At 40.9% G+C, this 24911-nt stretch overlaps 2 protein-coding genes across 2 annotated transcripts in view; both read right to left on the bottom strand.

Moving 5' to 3' along the window:
* Positions 1–8529, bottom strand: part of mdfi (MyoD family inhibitor) — a 34824-nt gene extending 26295 nt beyond the window's left edge. Inside the window, exons 1-2 of the mRNA XM_030729691.1 lie at positions 8067–8529; positions 4257–4437 (exon numbers count right to left, since the gene is read on the bottom strand). Of these exons, the coding sequence (XP_030585551.1) occupies positions 4257–4398 (142 nt within the window). The 5' untranslated portion in view covers positions 4399–4437; positions 8067–8529. The remainder of the gene's footprint in view (positions 1–4256; positions 4438–8066) is intronic.
* Positions 8530–18108: 9579 nt separating this feature from the next.
* Positions 18109–24911, bottom strand: part of foxp4 (forkhead box P4) — a 91245-nt gene continuing 84442 nt past the window's right edge. Inside the window, exons 16-18 of the mRNA XM_030729484.1 lie at positions 24314–24380; positions 23052–23224; positions 18109–22427 (exon numbers count right to left, since the gene is read on the bottom strand). Of these exons, the coding sequence (XP_030585344.1) occupies positions 22277–22427; positions 23052–23224; positions 24314–24380 (391 nt within the window). The 3' untranslated portion in view covers positions 18109–22276. The remainder of the gene's footprint in view (positions 22428–23051; positions 23225–24313; positions 24381–24911) is intronic.

Below are 24911 nucleotides of genomic sequence, written 5' to 3' on the forward strand. Positions count from 1 at the left end.
AATAGGTTAGACTGTGACATAGAAGGTTAATTATACACAAGAAAGCATAAGGCTGAACACACAAATGCCAGTAGCTACACAAAGGCTGAAGAGGCACAGCATATGGAAGGTGTACAGTTACTTGTTTTTAAATTAACACCAGACTTGTATTTTTGATGTGCAGATGGTGAAAAAAGTTGCAGAAAAACACACTTACCCCCCCCCCCCCCCCAAATGTAATTAATAATTATAAAATGAAGCCTGTTGCTACATGTTACAACAGTCAATCACAGACACGGTTTAATACAGTCTTCAGCTGATTTGTGAGTTGCTGGGACTGTAAGTAGAGTTTATCGTGTCTGGACAAAGCCAGGCTGTTTGACTCCCATTACAGTCTTTAAGCAAAGTCGGCCGCTTGCTGGATGCTACTTCATAGTTGTATCAATCTTCTTCAAACAAAACCAAAAAAGAAAAAAAGAATAAGTGAATTTAGAAAAAGCTAAACTCTTTTCTGTAATATAACCTCGGGTTGCTTTTTTTTTTGTTTAAAGTGGTGTTGCATTTATGCGCAAACGAGTATACATTATAGTCATCTACTCATTGTGATGACAGCAAACGAAATGCTTTGAGAGCTCACAGGCTGACAGAAGAAGTTTCTCACAGTCTGAAATCCTGAAGGTCAAAATTCAAAGCAGTCGCAAGATTAGAATCAGGTCAAAGCTATGATATGATAAATCAGAACTGTGACAGGGAAATTCTACTGTTTACTTGGGAATAATACAATAACCACTGGTGTTTTCTTATTTTGCGTTTCAATATAAAAAAGTAACCCATTCCCAACCTTGAGTGAGCTTAAATTCTGTCCCGCAGAGATCAGTGTAACCAAATAAGTGCCAAGATCTTCATTCTGTTTGGCCACAATGTGAAATTTAGCAATAACCAGCTACAGCTGACTGAAATTGATTTCCACTGTTTCCATTAATGCTGGCAAAACAATGGAAGTCACCTAAAACTATAAATCCCAGCATCTTAAGACACTGATAATTGATAAAGGTTTTATTGTGTTTGACATCTCAACTGCATTTGTTGAAACTGCAATTTCACTGTAAAAAGAGATTATAGTTCATTCCTCATGCAGGCAGAGAACAAAGAGAAAGAACCAAAAAACAAAACAAAACCAAAAAAAATGGCAGAGAATTGAGTAAAAATTACAGAATAAAGGAAGAAAGTGCAAGAATTGCTAGTGGTTTGAGAGTCTAGCATGTGGTAGAGTAAGGCTCCTTCAATCTTCATGCCTGAATGACAGCCATACTCACAACAAGAAGAAGCACATGTCTATCAGTGCACATATAATACAATTTTATGGCCAAGTGATGACGGAACAAAGCTTTGTTCAGTTGCAGACAATAGCGCTCTCCAAATGTAGAGAGACAGGAGGGCAAAATCTTTCTTTGAACTTTTCACGTGCACTTTGGTTAGCTGGCTCCAGGGCCATGCTACTAGGTTATAATCTTAGACTGTATATAAAAGATGGGCATAACTTCTCGATATAAAATGAGAAAGTGCCTTAAACCACCATTCTTCTTATGGCCAGCAGGGGGTAACTTCTCAGGTTGCAAAAAAGATGTCTAATTCTACATAAATCAGTAGAGTAGGAAATCAGTTTATGGTCTCAGCTTTTATCCCTTATTGAATTCTGCATGATCATTTAGTAAATTATGTCTTCCATTACCCAAAAATGAAACGTGGCGTGCTTTAAGGACTGAAGTGAAGGACAGGTAAAGCTCAAGGCTTCAGTGTGGGAGTAACCGATCAATGAAATCACAGTGGCTACAATCTTCTTTGTGTTAGGCTATAGTAAATGATCATAATCTACAAAACACCTCAGAAAGTACCACAAAACCCCTTTAACAAAGTCAGAAGTAGTCTGAACATAAAAAAAAAGAAAAAAGTACACAGACAGACTCATATTACAGCACATTGGATAATCTAACCTACTTGATACACAAAATACTGTGGCAAAGTATCGCTTGTTGCCACTTGGTTTAAATAGTCAAATGTGGTAATGCGTATTTTTTTTTAACTGTAAAGGGTCATTATCTTCATAACCCTCTGGTATAATTAATGTAGTGCAGTACATTTGAATTACTGCCAGTTGAAGCTCCGAAGAAAAGAATGAGAATGGGGATGCCATCTCCTTTCTTCCTATCTAACTAAAGCAGTGAAAAACAGTGCCAAAAAACACATCTGATACTGGTGCATGTGGGAATGATATGCAAAGCTGTCAAATCAATACAATTATCAGGCTAGTCAGGAGCAGGTAACGAGACAAAAACCCACATCATCAACAGTTTTCACTGGAAAAGATGGTGCCACCTTAGAAGCTTTCCCCCCCATTCTAATAATGCACTAATGACCAAAACTTTGTTTGAAGCCCAAATTTTAAAAATATACGTGGCTTTGTTCCCACGTGAACTCTGGGAAATGGGAGAATCCTGTTAGGACATTGTCTAAAGTTGTCTGCTCTCACATATAGCACACAACAGAAGATTGCCTTCATTAGACAATCTCACTTCTGGAAATTCTGTGTTTTGTTTTGGCAGGGGAGCTGACTGAAAAGCGCACCCAGCAGCCAGGTCACAGGACATCTCACATCTCACATTTACTCACTGTAAATTCCCACGGTCTTTGAAATGGAAAGCTGGAAGGTTAAAAACTGCTTCATGTCCAATCAGCCGCTTCAGACATTTACTTTCTCGCATGCAACTCCGTGGAGTAATGCCTAGAAAAGTTCAGTGCGTGTGTGTGCAAAAAAGCCCTGTGTGTCTGTTTTGTCAACCAGTGCGCTGTTGATGCAAAGGGACTGGTAGAGGTCAAACAGAGCTAAAAACACACCTTGGCTAACCTGCCTACATTAAACCTGCACAAACACACAGACCAGACAGCCAAAAGAAGCCTAACTTTAGCAGAAGAAGGAACATTTACACTTTGTGTTGGCTTCCTGGTGAGCAAATACAGGTAAAGTCAGCACAGCCAGGAGAACATGTTTGAGCACAAACCTTCAATTTAATAACTCTCAAACTCTCCGAGAGTTATCATTAAACATGATGCTGTGCTTATAGTCATGGTTAACCACAATGTAGCAGAGAACAGAGATGTGTGTGTTGATGTTTAGCACAGTAATGATAACAGCCGTGTTCAGACTTGTATTTAAAAAAGACAAAAAAAGAAATAAAAGAATTTCATCAACTATTAAGCATTTTTGTGGCAGGTTCCCATGGCCACAAGGCACTTAAATCTCTGCACACTACCCTAACTGTTAACCACACCTACCCTAATCACCCCCTAGGACCTGCACTCTGATCTGTGCACACTCAGTGCTGTTGTTTTCTCATTGAAGCTTGAGGATACTGAAGTAATTCTGGCTGATTCTGCATGAGTCATTCAGACAAAAACAGCCTGGAGCTGAGTCCACATCTTCCTGTCCCCACCTCTGTGTCAGTCACCTCTTAGCACAAAGACAAAGGGTCACAGGTTCATTCCCCAATTCCCAGGAGCCTAATTGTGACATTTAAGTGTTCCATAGCACTGAATCAGACCTGACCACTGAGTTCACCCAAGTGCATGTCCTCTACACAGACCAGTCTCAAAAATGACCTGACTACGCAGCAGTTGTGCCTGTCATTAAGAAGGCTTCTGGCCTTATAAATCTCAGTAACATCCAGCAAAAACTCACAGTGGCATTTCTGGGATAAAGTGTGAGCCTCAAACCTTTAAACACCACAGTGACCCAAGACTGTCCCACTTTAGAGAACTCACATCAGCCAATACACACTTTCACAGAGATGAATAAATCCATTTGAATTTTTTTTTTTTTCAGAAAATTGCATTGCAATAGCTCTGCTGTATATTCAAACGCACTCTAAATTACCTCCTAACATAACAAGCTTCACATGCATAAAAGAAAATGGAGAGATCTTCACTCTCTCCACTAATCCAGCTGCTCCATTTTTTTTCATAACACATGGCTAATCTCTTTAATAACTGCTTTCTTGTTCACTGTTTTTTGAAGGCGCACCACAACAAAAATGACGAGAAAGACTTAACGCTGGTTACTGCAAAGCACTATTCATGGCATGCATTGTTCTTTCTTCCAACACATTTACACACATGCAGAAACACTACATACTGGAGGGAAGGTGTGTGTGTGTGTGTGGGGTCTTTTTTGGTTTGATTTGTTTTTTGTTTGTTTGTTTTTGCTGCAACCTGTTTCTTACCTTCCCCGGGGCAGGGCTGTGGGCTCGGGCAGCTGTTTTCTCTCTCTGCGTTTGAGGTTGGTTGTGAACTTGGTTGTGGAGTTGGTAAACCGGGGTCTCCATCATCAGGTGAAATGGCAGCGGCACTCCTCTCCTCATCCATGGGCGTGGGCCTGGCTTTTTAGGGAGGAAATGACTGAGCCTGAAGCAAAGAGACAAGATTGCCCCCCAAAAAATAGAGATGAGTCATACAAAAGATTTCTTGTCTTTTTGATATGAGAAACAAGTTACCAGGCCACAGGTACTGTTGAACCACAGGAACCAGCAGAGTGCTTTCACAAAGGTTAACGTCTAATAAAAAGCTACTTTAAATAAAGTCTTAAAAGTATACTGCGATTATATATTTACATATAACACAGTGATCAATGAGCCAACGACACCAAAACATGAGGTAGACAGACAGCAAAAGAAGATGAATAAAAAAAAATCACGTCAAGTAACTTATTCATGACAATAAACAAACTGCTTTTTAACTTCTACAAATCCTGGAAATCAGTTCAATAACGCCACATTTATTAATTAGGGCCCGAGCACGAACTGTGCGAAGGCCCTATTGTAATTGCTTCGTTTATTATTATTATTTTTTTTTTTTTTTTTTTTTTTTTTATTATTCAGGCAAATGAATTGGCTTTTTGGGGGCTTTATCATATTCAAAAACTCATGAAACTTTGCACATGCGTCACACCTGGTGAAAATTTAAGTATTTTAATGGGCTCGGGCAAGGGCGCGCCCAAATGGCTCGCTAGCGCCCCCTAAACTGGAGCCCCACCGCTGTGTTTCACGTACATGAATGAAACTTCATACACATGTATATCATGTCCAGGCGCACAAAAAATCCTCTTGGAGCCATGCCCTAAACCCAACAGGAAGTCCGCCATTTTGAATTAATTATGCAAATTTGGCGATTTGCAGCCCTCACACTTTTTCTAATAACTCAGAGGTTTTAGACGTTATCATCTTCATATTTGGTTTGTCTAACCTACACCCCCAGGGGAATCTAAATCTCGAAAATGGTGAGTTTTTGCCAAGGGGGAGGGGTCCTTATGCCCCTTTGAACTTTGATCATTCGCCATGAAATTTTGATTGCCTCTCATTCATACCTACATGATCCAATGTGCATCAAACTTCTCCAGTAGGATGAGGGTGCCCCCCTGAACACATACATATGACAATATTTAATATCAGTCGCAGCGCCACCTAGTGGGAACAGGAAATGTCATATTTTACACTTGGAGGTCCAGCTCCAAGGTGGTTTAGCAGAACCATCTCAAATTTCACCTGGAAAGCCTTAAGAAGTTGGACTTACTGTGTTTTCAAAACTGTGAGTTTTTGACAAAAGGGCGTGACCCTTATGGGACGGCAAAGTTCGATGATTCGCCATGAACACAAAAATGGCTGTAACTCAAAGCCAACTTGCCCAATCTGGCTCAAACTTCAGTGGTGTGATAAGCATGCTGCCCTGAACACACTCATATGCATAAAGTCCATAAACGTTAGAGCGCCGCCTAGTGGCAGCTCGGAATATCTTAAAATAGCAAGTTTTTTGAGTAGCCCCGGAGCTACGTTTTATCTACATGTATGAAAATGTACATGCTCATGTAACATACTAAGACGTACAAAAAAGTCTCTTGGACCCATACCCTAAACCCTACAGGAAGTCGGCCATCTTCAATTGAAGGTGTCAATTTTTGCGATTTCCACGCCTGCTATTTGAACGAACTTGTCCTAGGGCATTTCACCCAGTGACACCAAATTGGCTCCAGATCATCTACACAAGTAGCCCATCAAAAGTTATTCAGGGTTTTGTAGAATATTGAACGGTGTTGCCATGGCAACCCTCTGAATTTGGACTTTTTTCAATTTCAAATTCACAGAGATTCTAAACATCAGCCCCTGGGCTGTGCTTTCTCTATGTACCTGAAAATGTGCCTGCTGATGTAAGATGCTAACATCTACAAAAAACTCTCTTGGACCGATAGCCCAAACCCAACAGGAAGTCAGCCACGTTCACTTTAAAGTGTCATTTTTGCAGCATTTTTCGCCTTTTTCAGGCCTTTTTGCCTCAACTCCTCCTAGGGCATTTGACCCAGTGAGACCAAAATGGCTCCAGATCATCCACACAAGTAGCCCATCAAAAGATATTCATGGTTTTGTAGAATATTGAACGGTGTTGCCGTAGCAACCCTCTGAATTTGGACTTTTTTTCCATTTCAGGCCCAGATAGGTTCTAAACATCAGCCCCAGGGCAGTGCTTGGTCTGTGTACCTGAAATCGTGCATGCTGAAGTAACATCCTAACACGTACAAAAAAGTCTCTTGGACCGATAGCCGAAATCCAACAGGAAGCCTGACATGTTCTAATTAAGGTGTCATTTTTGCAGCATTTCTCACATTTTTCAGGCCTGCTATTTGAATCATCTTCTACTACAGCTTTTCATCCAGTCACACCAAAATGGCTCCAGATCATCTACACAAGTAGCCCATCAAAAGATATTCATGGTTTTGTAGAATATTGAACGGTGTTGCCGTAGCAACCCTCTAAATGTGGGATTTTACTCATATACCACAGTGCACCAAATTGTTACATCTCTGACATACATTGTCCGATCTGCCTCAAACTTCACAGGCTTAATGGGAGGGTAAGGGAGACCGGACACACCCCTCTATCAGCTTTGTTTCACACTCATAACGCCACCTAGTGGCAACAGGAAATCAGTAGGACACTGATACTCATCATCCTATGGTCATTACAGTTTCATTGATGGCTGCAGGCATTACATAGAGCATTGTGACATATTAATTAGTGGGCACTCACCGACGCCACCTAGTGGAAGCGGGAGACGATCGACGCGAAGTACGGCTAGCCTGCTGAGCCGTCAGCAGCCGGGTGAGCCAGCTACTCTCTCGTCTGCGAGAACCTCCGAGCGCGGTTCGGCTGGAGCGTGCCACGGGTCGAAGCGCGGCTTGGCTGGAGCGCGCCAGGGGTCGACGCGCGCCGGGTGCGAGGGCCCGCTCATCGCCGCTTGCGGCTTTAATTACACTTGTTCCTTATTTCAAGTCAAAGAGTTTTTTTTTTTTTTGAGCCCTCAACCGGCCAATAGGAGCGCGATCTATAAATCATTAAGCGTAAGAGAATGGATGGATGGATGGATGGATGGATGAATTCAGTGTATACCTCACGTGCCAGCTGTGGCACGCGCTTTTCCTGCCAAAAGCAGCTCAGCTGGGCAGCTGTTTGCGCGCTCCCGTAGCTCGCTCGCTCCGTACTCGCTGCCCCCCAAAAGTTTTGAGAAAGTTTTTGCGAAAAAAAAAGCTTGAAGAAGCAGAGTTTACTCACTTACTGGCCTCATAAACAACCACCCACCCTTATGGGTTCGTTTTTGAGTGTTTTAAAGGACATGCTCCAAAGTTTGAAGTTTCGGGAAAAGAGAAAAGTCATCGCAGCGCACGCTCATCAAGGTGCCGAAGGACTAGCTTTAACATGTACTTGTAGCAAAGTTTTAAGAACAGTAAAGTCTAATTTTCAGAATAAATGCAAACTGAAATATTGAAGATAAACGCAAATGTAACTGATAGCTAATAACGGGCGTGCTCTGTTTATCTGCCCTCTGCTTTCTCGACACGAGTCTCTGCATGCTCAGCCCGAGCTCCGCTCCAGCGTCTGGATAATTTCTCTGCCTGGATTTGCACTGCTGAAAAAAACAAAACAAACAAACAAACAAACAAAAAAAAAACTTTGATAACAATAACACCGCTGGAATCAACGTCTTACCTTCTCTCTGCCTGGAACTCTTTGCAACCGGGCCTTTGACTAATTCATTTTCTGATCACTCCAGGTGGACTTCTAGCCCTCTGAGACCTTCACGATCCAATTTCCCCCAAACTCTTGTCACTTTACACGACCACCAACTCTCTCTTCGGCTGATTCAGGTAACCTAAGCTTCAAATTCAGAGCATTTTCTCCAGCGGAGATAGTTCTCTCTCCGCCTCCAAACTTTCTCACTCCTGCTCGCCCCGTCCTGCAGCAGCAAACCAGATGTTGGGAGGTTTAACTCCGCAGGCTGCGCGCTGAAATCTCTTTGTCTGCGCTGCAGGTTTGCTCACTTTCTGTTGCGTTTCTGCGACCAGAGTCCAAATGCACCACCTTACCAAACTTATTTACAATCTTAAATTGAGTATCCGCTCTGTGCAACCCGCATCGCCTCCTGACTCCTTCTATATCCTACTTGCCTCAGACTTCTGTGTTGCTGCTTTTGGACAGGAAACTATATTCAGCAGTGATTGTGCTTCCTCCAGGCTAGAAAGTAGTTGAGCTGAGCTGTACTGTCATATAATTACCCCCAAACCCGAACCAGACGCAGGACTAACTAAGGGAGGCTTTCATCAGGAACTATGAGGCCAGAAATGTGTTTTGGCACCAATAATCGTCTGTAAAGATAACTGGGTTTTTTTGTCAGATAGCAACAATGCAGTTAACATTTATGCTCAAAAACACTTAACGCAGTATTTTTTACAATTACTTTATTGTCTCTCAGCGCATTTTAACGTATCATGTGACGTAATACAGACAACTGTATGACATTCCCTAGTGTTCTGTGGAGTCACTGTTGATTTGTATTCTTTCAGGCCTCAATAAAAGTTTTGTATATACAGGAAAATATTATTCATCAGCTGCTTTTAAAATATATACTATAAATATATATATACATGTAAATATACAATAGTAATTTAGCAACTATAGTAACTTATTACATTTTTCAATGACCAGTGTTTGATGAGATGCCAAGTGCATGTACAGTACTCTGACACAAGCTGACCAAACCTTTGTCTGTCCTTGCAAGGTCACAGTTTTTAGTTTGTGTGCTGCTGTGAGTCACTGTGGGGATTTTCATTACTCATTCTCAAGGTCTTTTAAGGCCAAGTTAGGCACCTTTGTCAGCGATTCATGTTCAGGATGTTATGGGTGGACTAAAGAGATATTACTAGAAAACTTGCAGTGCACATTCCTGCCTTATACTTACTGACATCAGCCAGTTATTTTTTTCAGATCTGCTACACTGACAACAACCAGTGTCTTTGGGCTCCAAGTACAGAACTCTGAAACCATCATCATAAATATTAAGTAAAAATACTGGACATTTAAAAAAAAAATTAAACAAATGCATGTCAGCATGAATCAACAGATTAAAATGTTGCACTTCATAATCTTATAAACGCACTCATAGATGACTTCTTTGAGAACGTTCTTGCATACATTATGGAGATGATGAGACGTGGATGGTGGCTTTTCACAGGAAAACTGACTACAAGCATGAAAAGATCCTCAATTATGATGACAGCTGTTATGGCAGATTAAGATTAAACCATAAATTCATGATGCCTCTATTATTGTTAGTGTAAGCAACACTTAAATTGTTACAATAATCTAACAAGAAGTGAGTCTGGTCAAATAATACTGTAAATATTTACTGTTTTAGCTTAGGCTAGCATAATGCATTAAACAAATGGCAGGAAAAGACTAATTCATAACATTTCTTGGGTCACATAAAGACTGCATGTGAACAATGTTGCCTACTCAAACAGTGATCTTTGAAGAAATAACAAAATAACAGTAGGGCGGTTAGATCTGCCTGCTTTCCTCGGTGTTTGGCTGCTAGTCTGTTCTTTACATCACTTCCACTTTCCCACGCTGTCACATTGAAAGCTGACATCATCACTTCTAGTCCAGTCATCTTTCTGCCCGCCTTCTTTGAGCCATTCAGCCTCTGCTCTGCGTACTTTAAGTATCACTGCTCATCTGTCTGCCTTTCAGACTCATTCGTGCAACCCACCTCCTCCCCATCGCCGCCTCACCCAACTCTCTCAGAGCTCCATCCAGGCCTCCATCTTTGTCTTTACCACCACCAGTGTCTAGGCTCTGGGGAGTCCTGCCCTAATTCCTGTCACCGCTGGGATTCCGTTCTGCTACGATGGGCCATTGGAGTCTAATTGTCAAATGGCTTAATTGAATTCCATATCAATAAATCATGTTCAATTCCTCCTAATGATCTCTCCTTATTTAAATGCTATGCCCATCAGTAAAAGATTTAAGGTACCAAAAAGACACAATTTTTTTTTTTTTTAAGCCTGTCATGTCTGGCAGTTTTCACAATCGAAATGATAATGATCTGAATGCTGTGGTGTACCAAACATATTTGCTTTTACAAAAAAAAAAGTCACAAATTTTGCAGATTTTGCTGAATATGTCAGAAACTGCCACAAAAAAAATGAAATGGCAATGCCTACTGAGAAATCTTTTTTTTTTTAACCAGTTATTTTTCAGTTTTGCACAGGAGAAAAATGTGTGAACTGACAGTATGTATGTCATCTATCTATCTATCTATCTATCTATCTATCTATCTATCTATCTATCTATCTATCTATCTATCTATCTATCTATCTATCTATCTATCTATCTATCTATCTATCTATGTACTGTATATTACATAAAACGCCCCGCTTGATAATTTACGTTCAGACCACAATCAGTTTATAGCCAAAATATATTTTATACATAATTGAAAAATTAAATATTAGAGAGGCTGTTAATTTATAAATGTTGCTAATGGAGGACTTAAAAAAATGGACCGATAACAGTGTTTCAAAGTCTCTTTGAGCTAATTCCTATCAGCACATTTTGAGTAGTTGCCCTCCCCGTAGCTTTACATGCATAACTTACCAGTTTGTCATCGACTGTAGGCGATTTTGAACAGAGTGGGATAAGTGCACTCCCAGATTTTATCATATTAAAATTCAGAGTTCATCTTAGGTAATTTACAGCATCACAATGTGTTAATGAGGAGATTCTTGCATTTTATCTGATATCAAAGTTTGAGCTAAAAATGAAACGGTACAATTACAGATTGGTAAAAGCACAAGTGCCAGATAAATTAACCATATACAAAACCTGGAAAGTGGTTGACAGCAGGGTAGGGCTGCCACCCACCCCGTGACCCTGAATTGGATAAGCGGTTAAGAAAATGGATGTGTGGATGAATGGTTGCCATTACACCGCAGATCCATTAATGTGTGTTTTTAAAAGATTCAGTTTTCCCTTCTAGTCTAATTCCTGTATTGAACAATGGAGCTGGGACATTTTTGTCATCAGCCAGAGAAGCTATTCTCTCAGTCATCTTAATTCTATTTTTTTTTCCAAGTACAGCCCAACTGCTTTAATATGCTTTGCTTCCTTTTTTTTTATTTAGACAGTTATTTATATGCTGCTTCACAGGTGCTCAGTGTTAATTTAATTAGCCTTATTTAACAGGTTTTTCTTCATTATTTAAACATATTTGTCACAGAGTCTGTGGCAGGCGCTGCACACCCTGTCAGTCTTCTGATTGCTTTTGTTCTGGTTCTAATGACAGCATTATGTAGAGGTGAACAGGTACACTTTGGATTGTTCAGGCTCTAATGGACTAGCCAAATGAATTTGCCACTGCCCTTCCATATTCCACACCTCCAGCAGCTCCATCAAGTCAGCATACAATAATGAAAGAGAGGTTTTTGTTGATGCAGACACATTCTCCTAAACTGTTCATTTTGTGCAGAAGAATAGCGGACGGGTAACAGCTTTATAATTTATGCCAAAGAAATAGTTTCGGCATTCTGGGAAATATAGAATATCAAACCATTCAAGAGACATGGCACTCAGAGAATTAAGGATTTAAATTTAAATCTATGCAAGAAATCTATTCAACAATATATGTGCTGGTACAAGTGTAATTGGGGAAAAGCTTTTTAAAACCTTGTTTTGGAGCAAATTCAACAAACATTTAAGCATTTTTTATTTTTAAAAAAAATCAGATTTAACTGGCTCATTCTATAGATGAGTGTCTATATCCCTGTGACCGCTGAAACTAAAGTTAATTTAGACAGTGTTTCAAAATAAGTGCCCCAAGAGTGTTTCAAGCCAACTGCTTTTAGAAGGACTTTTTTCTTGTCGGGACTTAAATCGCACACTTGATGCAGAGACTGAAAATCAGGGAATCTGCCTAACAACCACTAAAGTTTAGTTGTTGACCCATTTTATTCACGTCAAAAACGAAATCGTAAATAAGAACTATTTACTGTTTTGAAGATGGTCTTGTTGGACTACTTTTTAGTTACCAAGCAACAAGCAGAAACTCAACAAATTGAAATGATCACAGATGAGAGTGGCACTGACACTCCCCTGTGACAGAGAAGAGAGTGGCACTGACACTCCCCTGTGACTGTTTTCTTTTAATTACCATCTAAAGTTATGCAATAGTTTGTCTGTGACTGAGTTTTTGTGACAGGATACAGCATATTATCTGTACTGTAGCCACAAAAGTCAACAGTATCACCACTTTCACTGATCCCAGAAAGTGTTTCCAAGTGGCTTCTTCAGTCTCAGCTGACTGCAGGTCCGATGAAACGTTCCTCCCACTGAAAACGCTGCATCCAGATGAACAGATTCAACTTTCTGGGATTTCCTTACCTGGATGATTGAGCATGCATCAAGATATTTTCACTGATGTAATGAAATAATGGAAAAAAGTAAAAAACAAGGTCACACTTGTGCTTGTTTTTGGCATTAATCCGAAGGAGTTTTCAAATACTGGATGTCACAATACAACTTGCAATGTTACTGCTTACATTAGTCATTTTCTTGAGTCAGCCGAGTCCTATAGATGAAAGGCTGGCATTAAATAGCAGTGCATACAGGGAGGTTATGCATGCAAATTCAAATTGAACCAAGGGCAATCTGTCCAAAGGCAATCAAACTGTTCTTAACTATGCTGAAAGGATTTCTACCTTTTTCATAGTGCACTGACCTGATCTTTGTTTGAGTTAGGTATCTGAAGCTTTACGGGCTTTACAGTCCTCTGATCACCGGCAGAGAAAAAACAGGTTGCTTTCTTTAACCAGCTAGTGCAGGAGGACAAAGGTGAATGAGCTGGGATTCTGAGCAGACTGGATGATCTCATGTGGTGGGAGGACACATGGAGGAAATGTCGAACTTGAGAGAAGAAGTTGGTCCAGACAGAGACATAGAAAGTGAGATGTTTGTGTGTGTAGGGGTGAAACTGGAACTAGGTACACCCAGAGTATGAGTGTCCATATCTGAGTATTTTTCTTAACTGTTTAAGTGTCTCTGAATGATATGGTGACTGGAAGAGAGAGTGAGTGAGCAAGAGAAAGAGACGAGAGGGTAAAAAATGTGGTTCCAATCACTCACAAAGATGCTTTTGTTCTGTGGCCGAAGCCCCCCTTCCCCGCCACACATGGAGTCACAGAGCTTCATCCATTTTCTCATAAGACTTATGGCTTCTCAGGGGAGGGTTCCTGTGGTGAAGAAAAACCTTGTGAGACACTAACAACTGAAGTCTAGCTATTTAAAAAGCCAGATAGCACTCCAATACATCCAAGCAGTGCATTTCTGATTAGCTTACATTCTAAGCTTACAGGCTATGCACTTTTTCCTTCACGATTCATCATATGACAAAGTCTTTTTGCTTAGTCTGCCCTGCTTGTTTTGTAAGAGCCACTCTGTTATATGCTCATCCTGTTTGCATCTTTTCAGCACTCGTGGTTCGCTGCCACATAACATATTATTTGGATCAATGAGACCCTGAGTGACGGAAGAGGTGCCTCACTGACCCATAACGTTTCTAAGCCCGCCTATCCCTGCTGTGTAGGACTGGCAATCTGTCAGTCCTGCACAACACATACAGCAACACAGACTACCATTCAGTCTAACATCCACACCTACAGCCAATTTAGAATAGCTGATTAACCTAACATCTATGTGGTTGGGCTGTGGGAGCAAACCGCAACATCCAGAGAGCACAGGCACGGGGGAGAACTTGCAGAACCCACACATAAAGGTCATGTTGACAAGAAGCAATACTATTTCAGTGTATTTCCACATGTTTATTATTAATACCACCATATAAAAACAAAACAGCTATTAAAATGGCAAATCGGTTAATTTCACAATTATCACACTATTCACTTTAACATACTGCTGCAGGGTCTGTTGGAGTGGAATGACAAGCAGTGGTCTAGTAACGCAAAATCCAACAAAACAAGTTTTGATTATTTAACTGTGTCACACTGCATACTGATGCTATAGTGTGAGCATTCTATTTTCACATTGTTCTTATATTTACTGTACTAAGGGCAAATGCACAGTGGCCCATCAGTAAATGAAGCTGAAATGACAGGAAAAGTATATCACAGTTTGCATGTTTATTTGGATGTAGCAAAAACCCAGAAACTCTTGGGTTATGTTTTTATAAAAGACACAGAGAACAGAAAGGGTCTAAGCTCATTAGTCTTGAATAAACAGTTCCATGTGGCTGCATGCAGCAGCAGATATACACTGTGATGTGTTGTTTGCAGTGAGTCAGTGAGTCAGTACACTGTTTGGAGGCTGGCCCACCACTTCAGCCACAGACATTGAGGGGAAGAAGGGAGAGGGATATAGACAGAGTGAGTGAACTGGAGAGAGACAGAGGGAGATGTCAGCATTGCTCTGAGTAAATGTATTTTGTGACTCACAGGGTCTGCCTGGACCTCAGTGCTCTCCATGCTGTTGGGACTAATGTCCCTTCACGCCCACCCATGCACCCAATCGCACAAAGGTGCATACTGATTTAGCACCGCAAGTGCACGGACAGATAGGCGAATGCATCAGAGTACCATCGAACATATACATGAAGCACGCTCACATGCAGGCGCCTAATGCTTACTCTGTCCACATGAGCATTAAGAAACATATGCCAAGGTTCAGATTCAGGTGTGTGCCAAATACTACTGTACCATGCCAAGAATAACCCCTTTGTGTGTTGCTCTGCACTGTGGCTCACCTTGTACAAGTATATGGTACTGAGTTTCTGTTTAGTATTCATAATGTGTGCATGCCAGTGAGTGTGTTTTCATGCCTGCACGTGTGCTTTCAGCCTATAATAGGCTTAGAATAGGGTCTCTACCAAAACCAAATGTCACAGGGATTTAAGCGTCAAGAGTGAGTTTTCTCCCAGCTGACTGACACAGAAGTTCACTAAAAGCACAAGATTAAACAAAGTTTCAACTTTCCAAAAAACATCCATCCAGTTTCCATTTTTTTTTTCTCCCCGTGGCAACATATCCATGATGCAGAGCTGAGGTTTAAAGAGAAGCTGTAGGGCATGCTGCAAACCTGCGAGGGAGACAGACACGAATAAAAAGCGGGAAGTAAAAACTGAGAAGGTGGGCAAACTAAAAGTACAGATGGGTCAAAGAAAACTATTTCTATACTTCATCACTTCTATAAACCCTAATGAGACTTCAGCCACCTGTGTTCATGGCAGTCACACAACCACTCACAGCACAGATCGTTCGCTGTGTTTGTTCCACACTCTCTGGCCCACTCTGTTGGTCAGACCATGTCAATGGACCCCAGCAATGTTTGTTGCTGGGTTTGTGTTTATGAGTTGCAGCTTGTGTTGTCTGGTTTGTTTACTCCTCCTGGTGGCCACTCTCTGTATCACATTCTGAACCCTCTGAAAGGCCTTCAGGATGCATGAGCGTCCAACTCAGAGCACCACTGAGTAGTAGTTGTTATCATCTAATGTCAGACGGGCTTAAGAGTGTTTTCATAAATTCTTTAATGATTGCGTGACATTAGTGCATGGTTGCATTTTTGCTACACAAAGATGTGCATTTTCTTCACAAAGACACTGTGTAAAGACCATAAACAATAAAACCCGCTAATTGCAAATGATCAAAGAGGTCTTGGCAACACAATGAGAGGCTCTGGATGTTAGCTTTGACAGAACGCTTTTCTGCAATTATGAAACAACTTTGTTTTAAATGTTTGTGTTTGAACCTGATGTGTAGTTTCAGCCTTTTTTGGTGTAGGGTAAACAGTATGTAATTTACATTGAAGAAATGCCATCACATATTGTAATATGGGGCAGAATTTTCAGCAGATTCAACTATTTTGGACACTTTCTGATCAAATGTATAGACTTTATTCTGTTGTTTGCTGTTTTTTTATGTATGAATGATGGTGTTTGTAAAAGGCTTGTTATCAGGCTTTTCATTGGTGGTGATTTGCTCCCATGAGAGACTGAAGAGGTGCCTAATGAGCTCATAACATTTCTAATCTAACTATTATGCATTATCATCCATACTGTCCATACATTTTTTTTTTTTTTTTTTGGCCAAGTATACAAATGACAATATTTTAAGCTAACTCAAGTTTTGCAGTTGTTAAGCAGTTACTCATCTTTAGTGTATTTCTTTCCACTCTAAATGTTTATGCACGGGTGCCTGTGCATATTCAATACCACTAGAGAAGAAACACGGATGCAGAATAGGACATTGTAATAAGTATTTTATTGCATTTTATAATGCCATTGTCAATAATTAGTACAGATTACATGCAACTAGACCTACTGTACAGTTTTTTATTGTCTGCATGGACAGACACAAGAAGATTCAGGTTACAAATACACAGATATATGTGTGTGTTTTTATACAGCATGAAGGAAAGGGCAGTGACTGGCATCACATGGCTACCCGGGTTGGAGGGTCAGAGGTCTGGGCTCCACTGTCTGTCTAAAGCCACCATCCAGTCCCTGTTCCCACCTCTTCCTCGGGTCACACTTTCAAATAACAAGAAACATAACAAAAACCAAAGGATAAAGAGAGGTAAACAGGTAAACTGAACTAAGAAACAATACAAAGAGTCACTGCTGAAAATGTACACACATTCCTAAGGTTTAACCAGAGGAGAGCTGAAGTGGTAGTTCCGTCAGATTCTGGCTGTCTACTTGAAAATACCGTCAGGCAATGCTCCACTTTGAAAGTCCCTTCCCCTTCGTATGACACCTCAGAACTGTCCAATCACACATTCGGATTTGATCTCCCTGTGTCCTTTGAGCTAGTCACCAGTCAACCAGGTGTAGGCTGCTCCTACAACACCATTACGTGGTTGTATGAGAGATAACAGCTATCAGTAAAGGTGATCAGTGAAGCTGATGGAGAGTTTTGGAAGTAGCTTGGTCTTTGTTTGGTTAAAGTTGTGGCATTGGTTTGGTTACAGTTTGGTTACAGTTCAGGAGTTTGGACTAAGCAATGTTTGCTTGCAATGCCTTTGGTAGTCAGAGGATGAGCTGCATCTCTGAGAGTCATTCCACATTTTGGTATTGAGACTGCGCAAGAGGAGGAGTATCAAAAATGCAACAGTGTCAGTCTTTGATCTGCCTCTGTGGGACTGGGAGATGAGGTTTCTGGCTGGTCACCACCTGCCAGGTGTTTGACTCAGTGACACCCCCATGGCACCTGCAGATGATTGACAGCTCTGCGGGTCGGAGTTCAACACAGGAATGACAGGGGTCGGGGGTCAGAGGGAGGGGGTCACAGGGAGCAGGGACACATATTGGCACCTGAAAGGACCAACAGCAACAGCTTTCTAGAGCTCTGCAGTTTTTTTAAAGCAAGAGAGGGGCTACATATTCTTACGTTTTTTTTTTTCCTCTTTCTCTTTTTCTTTTCAGAGGTTTTGGTCCTGTCTTTGCAAGAAAAAAAAAAAAAGTCCTTCTGAGGTATCAATACATAATGAAGAAACTTTTTAGTTTGTTTTCCATTTGTTGTTTTTTTTTCTTTCCTTAAAAATGCATAAATGCAGTACAGAGACAAAAAAGTATCAAAATAGACCTAGCTAAGATAAATATACAAACAGGTGTTACCTAAACCACTGATCTAACTTTAGTTCTTTTCTTTTTTTTTTTTTTTTTTTAGAGATAATAAATTTAAAAAAAAAAAAAAAAAAATCAGCGTCCCAGACGTTTTATGAAGAACTGAAAACAAAACATAAAAACAAAACTATTAAACCAAGATACCTGCAGCACTTAATATGATAAATACATATACGTCTGCATTAGCAGTACAGTATAGGAATCAGAGCTGAAAGCTTTACAATAGCTAAACAGGTGCAAGAAAAAAAAAAAAGAAAATCAAAGGACAAAATGGGAAAGAATGCCCTGGAGAGATAAGCCAAGCCTCAATATACAAGAATACATCATGTTATGCCAAGGTGGAGAAAGAACAGAAGTGTTACATGGTGACCTGTGAACAATCTACATCTTTATAAAACAGCTTTGTTTACAGGTGTACCTTAAAGCACAAGTCAGAGATCATCTATGTACTGTATGCAGCAGTTCCTCTTGGTTTGGATATTACTAGTAGTGATGTGTTAGTCCTCTCAACGTCTCTGTGAGTGTTTTGGTGAAAGGGGGTGCTGCTGTGTTGTGGGTCTTTGGATATCTGGATGGTCAGAGCCTCTGTTTGCACTAACCCCACTAGCCCTGTTTCTACACTTCTATTATACCCCTGTGCATGTGTGTATGTGTGTGTGTGTGTGTTGTGGCACTAATATATTCAACCCATCATTACATCTGACAACCAGCTCCCCTGCAACAACACGCAGCCATTAACGACCAGCTTCTCATTGGCTGAGAGCTGCGCCTGATCATGAATATGCACGCGTACAGTCAAAGCACACAGTTAAGAGGCTGTTCACATAGCTCAATGCTAATCGGGTACAGGAGTATGGTCAGTTTGAAACAGCTGATAGAAAACTGTTCGTGGATAATGAGCACTTTACAACACATTTGGAGACGCAGAGAGTGCTTCAGATGTGGTTTAAGGAGAGGTAGTCGTTTTTAAATCTATGGAAAGTGAAACGTCTCTATGTTTTTGGGCTCACGCAGATGTATCAGGGAGTCCAGATCACCGAATAGGTTTGTTTTTTTGTTTTTTGTCAGTTTTTTCAGTAAGTGTTAAAACAATTTTGGCGTTTATTTTATATTTTTAAATCATCATTGAGGAAGAATGGAGAAAATAATATTTAAGAGAGTTCAGTCTCCCGTTGGCTATGTGTTGAACTGTTTTGAAAAGGAGGTAGTGTTATTTTTGGTTTTTATCTCGCTTCAAGATTTCTGTCTGACACGTTGTACTTTGTAAGAAATCAGTGTCTAATGTGACAGGAAACAGTCCTGTGTGAACACAAAGTCACTGGAAATGTTCTTTCATTAAATAAGAAAAACCCATCTGAAGTGCAAGAGACAGTCTGGCAACAGAAAGGACTAAAATAGGAACCAATCTTTAAATTACACGATGTCCCTTGGTTGTTTTCCTCTTACATTGGTATGTTTTGGCCATTTTTAGTTGTTTCCTCTTTACTGTATAATTAACAGATATTTGGAATAACTCCTCCCTGCCCAAAGATGCCACTTTTTTAAAGCAGATTACAATACACATCTTCTTCCTGTGAATACTGAACTAGAGGGCATTTAAGTGTAAAGAGCTTTCTTTTAATAGATTTAAAACCTCAAACGATTATTACAACAGTGTCGATATAAAGTACCTTGTAACAGCAGGCGTTTCAAAAGTTAATTTCACTTTTCTTTTGTTTTTGTTTTCATCTCAGAGAGAAAGGTATTTGTTGCATTCAAATGCCTCATGAGTGTTTGACTTTTAGGCCTGCTCGCGCTGTAGTCGGGCCAGTCCCAGGATTGTGTTTGGAACACAGTCGAGCCTGAGTATGAGAGAGAGAGACAGGGCTTCATCTCTAAGTGCTTTTCTCTTTCTTCTGTGTTTCAGAGGAACTGTGCGAGGTTTGTTAATACCAGTTTTTTTTTTTTGGCCTCATACGCAATATGAGTCATTCGCAACTGTCTCCAAATTGTAGTTTGCTTTACACACTTTGGTTTTTGGAATGGTCAGCAGTGTAAGTCAGGTATAATTTTAACACAATAGTTATATGAATACAACAATAAGAATTCAAACTCCTGGTTTGTTGACTTTTGGCCAGTTCTTTAAAGAAAAAATATTAATAAAAATAATAATAATAAAAAAAAAAAAAAAAACCCAAAGGGAAAAATGAACTACAGGGTTTTTGGTTTTCTACATATTTCTTTGGTTACCTGTAACAAAAATAAAATGGGAATAGGCAGATAATAGATTCAAAATAAATGTTAAATTTGGTATGGCACTGTAGAGAAAAGTCATGCTCTTTATGCTCACGGAAACAAAGAAATCTCACGTGCTATTCCTTTAACATAAACTCACACAGTGAATTGCAGCTAGCTTCTACACAGTAACTATTACAACCACAGAGCTTTGAATCGAAGCTGAGCAGAGTTGCCACATTTGGTGTCCCACAGAAAGAATTCCCCCTTATTTCTTTAACAATTTGGACACAGTTCCAGGCAGAACCTCTGTGGGATGAGGTATTCTCTGACTGCAATAATAATATATCTATATATAGTTTTAAAGCATCACGGATATTTCCCAACTAAATACACAACCAAAACAAAAAACAAGTGAATGAGAGATACTTAAAAGAATAAGATTCAGCTGTTAAATAATCTGTCTGGACAATGGCAACTTTAAGTGCTATTTCCAAGTTTCTTGCCTGCTACACTGGGGACAGAAAGGGAGAGGGGCAGGAGTAAGGAATCAGGTAAGTCGGGACAATACTGAGCTTCTGTTTTGCCAATACTCATTTGGAATGGTGTGAACAACCAGAGTAAATTAAACAACTTACGATACAAAAAACATAAACAGCATCCATAGAAAAGGTACGTCAAAACAGAACGCCACCTCGGAAATATTGATCCTCGAAAATAAACAATGATAACATCAAATTAAAAAAAAAGAAAAAAAAAAAAAGGAAATGACAAAAAGCTACCACACATTTTTTTTCTTGTTATATTCCATAATCATCAACAGTTTTATTTTTTAGTCACAATATTTCTGTAGACGCTTCCTCCATGGTTTCTTACGGATTCCCCTCTTCTTTTTCTTTTTTCTCAAACGTGTTCCATGCTCATCACTCCATCTGCAGATGGAAGAGAGAAGAAGGACAGCACCAGATGGTCCTATTCCTGCAGTCTTCTGGGGGGTGGGGGTGGGGGTGTGGAATGGGAGAGGATGTAAGAGGGGCAGGGACGTGCGTTCTTTTTTTCCACATAGAATCAAAGAGTTTAAAAGAAGTCCCTCACTAAGTGTCTTGCTGCTAGCAGAAAGTTTGGGCAGGGACCGGGGCCGCATTGCTTCTGTCGGGTCAGCCTCACCGCATGCTCACGCACAGACGTGGAGGCGGGAGCCTGCGCTGCAGAAGTGTTGGAGTACTGCTGGAGGTAATCTTTGCAAGTATTCTTCCTTCCTCCTCATCATGAAGCCCAACAGTTTTAGTCTAATTGGATCAAAGAAAATGCAAAAGCAAGTGACTGATTCAAAGAGGGCGAAGAAGGAGAGGTATACTGCACAGCCCCTGATGACCGCTCCATCTATATACACATGATCCTCTGTGTGTGTATGCGTGTGCGCTCTTTCTAACGCACACATCTGTCTGTGTGTCCTCTCAACTGATGTAGAGATAAAATGGCTAGCCAGGCAGCCCGAGACAACAGAGAGGAGGGTGTATGCAGGGTGGTGGGCTGAGGAGGAAAGAGAGTGTGTGTGTGTGTGTGTGTGTGTTTGTGTATGTGTGTGTGTGTGTGTCCACGCCTCTAGGGGTCTCTACATAGAGGGTGATTTTTCCAGGGAGAATGACAAGACATGATTTGACAAGTGAATGAGTGTGTGCGTGTGTTTGTGTGAGTGTGTATGCATTAAGTGGTGTTACACCTCTGAGCCAAGTGTTGAGAAAGCAACACATTGGAGGTAAAGCAGTGCTCCACAGTCTTGTTTTTGTGTCTGAAAGTAACAAAGGTCATCTAACCCTGTTTGGAGTTACTCAATGTCGTCCTTAGTTGTTTGAATTTTCTTAAAAAAAACAAAACAAAACAAAAGAAAATCCTCTTTTTTTCTCTCTTTTCTCTTAAGTGTACTGTTGCTATCTTTTCCTCTTCACACAGGCGAGAAGGGCTTGGGGATTGGTCTCAGTAAGTCCCGTCCCTCCGGCTTGTCTTGAGATCTGTCCTACTCCAGCTCCTCTGTGGGAAGATCCTCCTCCAGGTCGCGCTCATCGCTTGGCAATGGCAGGCTGTGTGTGACACCAGCCAGAAGCGATACTGGCCGGCTGTCCTCCTCCACCAATTCAGTGGGCTCCTCCTTCACATGCACTGGGTGGCTGGAAGGGAGAGCAGAGAGCAAACGATCAGGCGCTATCTTTCAATCCAGGAGGTTTCCTTTAATACTTTTAAAAAGCTATGTCCATTTGCAGCAATTAAATACGCAACAATGTTTCCTGTTTCCAGAAGTCTCGCAGTTGTTTACAGGAGTTTCTGGTTGCATTTATATCATTTTATTTAGTGAACTGTAATTTTCCAGCTGGACAACTTGCACACATTAACACCAGGAAACAGTTCATTGTGTTTTTTCAGGCTTGACTGCTGACTGATGTATCCTGTAAAATGTAGCCAATAGATTAGTTACTTCTGTAATCGGAGCCTCAGGAAAATTGCTTAGATTGTAAAAGAACATAAACTCTCCAGCGACACCTGTATATTTACTTAAAATCTAGGTTATCTTTTTTCTTGAGCCCGGGGGAGAAGGTTCCCTCTAATATGGTGTGTGAAATTTATGAATTTTAGAATTTATGTAAAACTCTTCTACACTAAACCAGCCATTAATCTGATATCCATGCCTATTGTTTGGTACATGGACATAATATTAACAGCATCCTGTTTTGTCTAACTGCACCTTCATGTTCTGCATGTGGGAGTTGATGCGTGCCTCTTTATGGACCACATACCTGTACTGTTGAGGGCTGAGCGTGGGGCTGCAACTGCCATTGCTGTTGACCTGCTCCACAGTGGAGCTGACATCATCATGGCCCACATGCAGCATGTTGAGGCTGGGCGCAGACTGAGGGGTCACCAGGGGAGGGCTGTTCAGCAGGGACAGGCTGCTTTCTGCCAAAGCCGCCTGGAAATAAGCAAGTCGAGTGGTCACTTTAAGTATAAATGTTATCATTTTCTAAATATAGGCTATAAATGTGAAGTTATAGAAGCAACGTGAAAAATGGAAACATCTAACTCCTTATATATTTAATCTTTAATGATATCAGTTTATTGATAGACTGAGCTGACACGGAGCTCTAACTAAAATATGTAATTAGATTATAACAGCCACAGGAAATGATGGACAGTTTATGTACGTATTAGAGCTCTTCCATACAGAGTGCAGTGGTGTTAATGAAACGTGCCAGTGAACACTGCAAACCACTAGGGGGCACTTACATACAGTGCTTTCCCTACCAAGGTCTGTGCTTTTACATTTAAGTCCCTGTCATAAGTGTGTGCGTGTGTGTGTGTGTTGACACAGAAATCTCAGCAGTGCTGTTAAGAAAGACTGAGCTACAACCTCAATCTAAACACACACAGCGCAGCATCTGCAGAAGAGAAAAAGAGAAAATAGCAGAACTAACAGGAGCTGCTTCGGTCACTATTCTAAATCCAGATGTTTGACGGCACAGGTTGGGGCCCTGCCTGGTAGACCTACCCCACCTTCCCTCGCACCAAAAAAAGAAAAAAGAAAGGAAAATAAAATAAAAAAAGGAATTCTCACTGGCTCAGAGGTGGGTTTTCTAGGGCAGGCGATAATTTTATGCAGTAACCTTAATTGACAACTGCTTTCTGTTATAAATCATCTCGCTGTCCAAAACTGCACGTGTGTGTGTGTGTGTGTGGGTTTTGGTTTGTGCGTCTGCGCTAAAATGAAGAGGTGGGTCTGGTGTGTGTTTGTGTATTTATGTCTGTACGCGGTGGCACATGGGTGAAAAAGCAAGGTGGGAGGTGAGACTGCGTGTTAATGTGGGAGGAAGAGGAGGGAGGTGGTGTGAACGTCGTTAGGGAATTGGCTAATTATAAGAGGGAATTGATATTAGTGTCCTTGATTATGACTGGCTGCTAGGTGTGTGTCTGTCTGTGTGTGTGTGTGTGTGAGAGAGAGAGTCAGAAAAAGAGATTGACAGAAATGTGTGTGTCTGTGTGTGTGTGTGTGTGGGGGGTTTACCTGGTAGCTGGCATTTAGGGATCCAAAGCCGAGCCCTGAAATCATGTTTTTCACCAGAGTGGGACTTCTACAAATAAAACACACACACACACACACACGCACACACGCACACACGCACACACACACGCACACGCACACACAAGGAGAAAAGAAGGTTGAGGATCACAGATTGCACACATGTGTCAGAAAGATGTCACCTCACCCAAAGCGCTGTAACAGATCCCACAAATATGTTTTGTTACTGAAACATCTGCAGACTGTAAACAGATGCTAAAAACACACATATCGAAGAGTCTGATATCTGGTGTGCAGGTGTGTGCGCATAATTATCCCTGGATTCTCTAGTGGTTGGAAAGAACATCTGTTTACATGCGCTAACAAGGTTTTTTCCTGTCTTGCACCTCACACAGCTGCTTACTAATGGAGTCGACAAACAGGGAAGAACACACACACACACACACACAGACACACACACAGACACACACACACACACACACTAGGTGCATTAAAGGCCGGCAGCCCCACTTTGTTTTACTTGATTCCTGAGTTGGCCTCTTGGTAATAATACTGGGTCCATTTAAGCAATCATAGTGCCAGC

Source organism: Archocentrus centrarchus, chromosome 5 (assembly GCF_007364275.1).
Source record: "Archocentrus centrarchus isolate MPI-CPG fArcCen1 chromosome 5, fArcCen1, whole genome shotgun sequence".
Classification (NCBI taxonomy): Eukaryota; Metazoa; Chordata; class Actinopteri; order Cichliformes; family Cichlidae; genus Archocentrus; species Archocentrus centrarchus.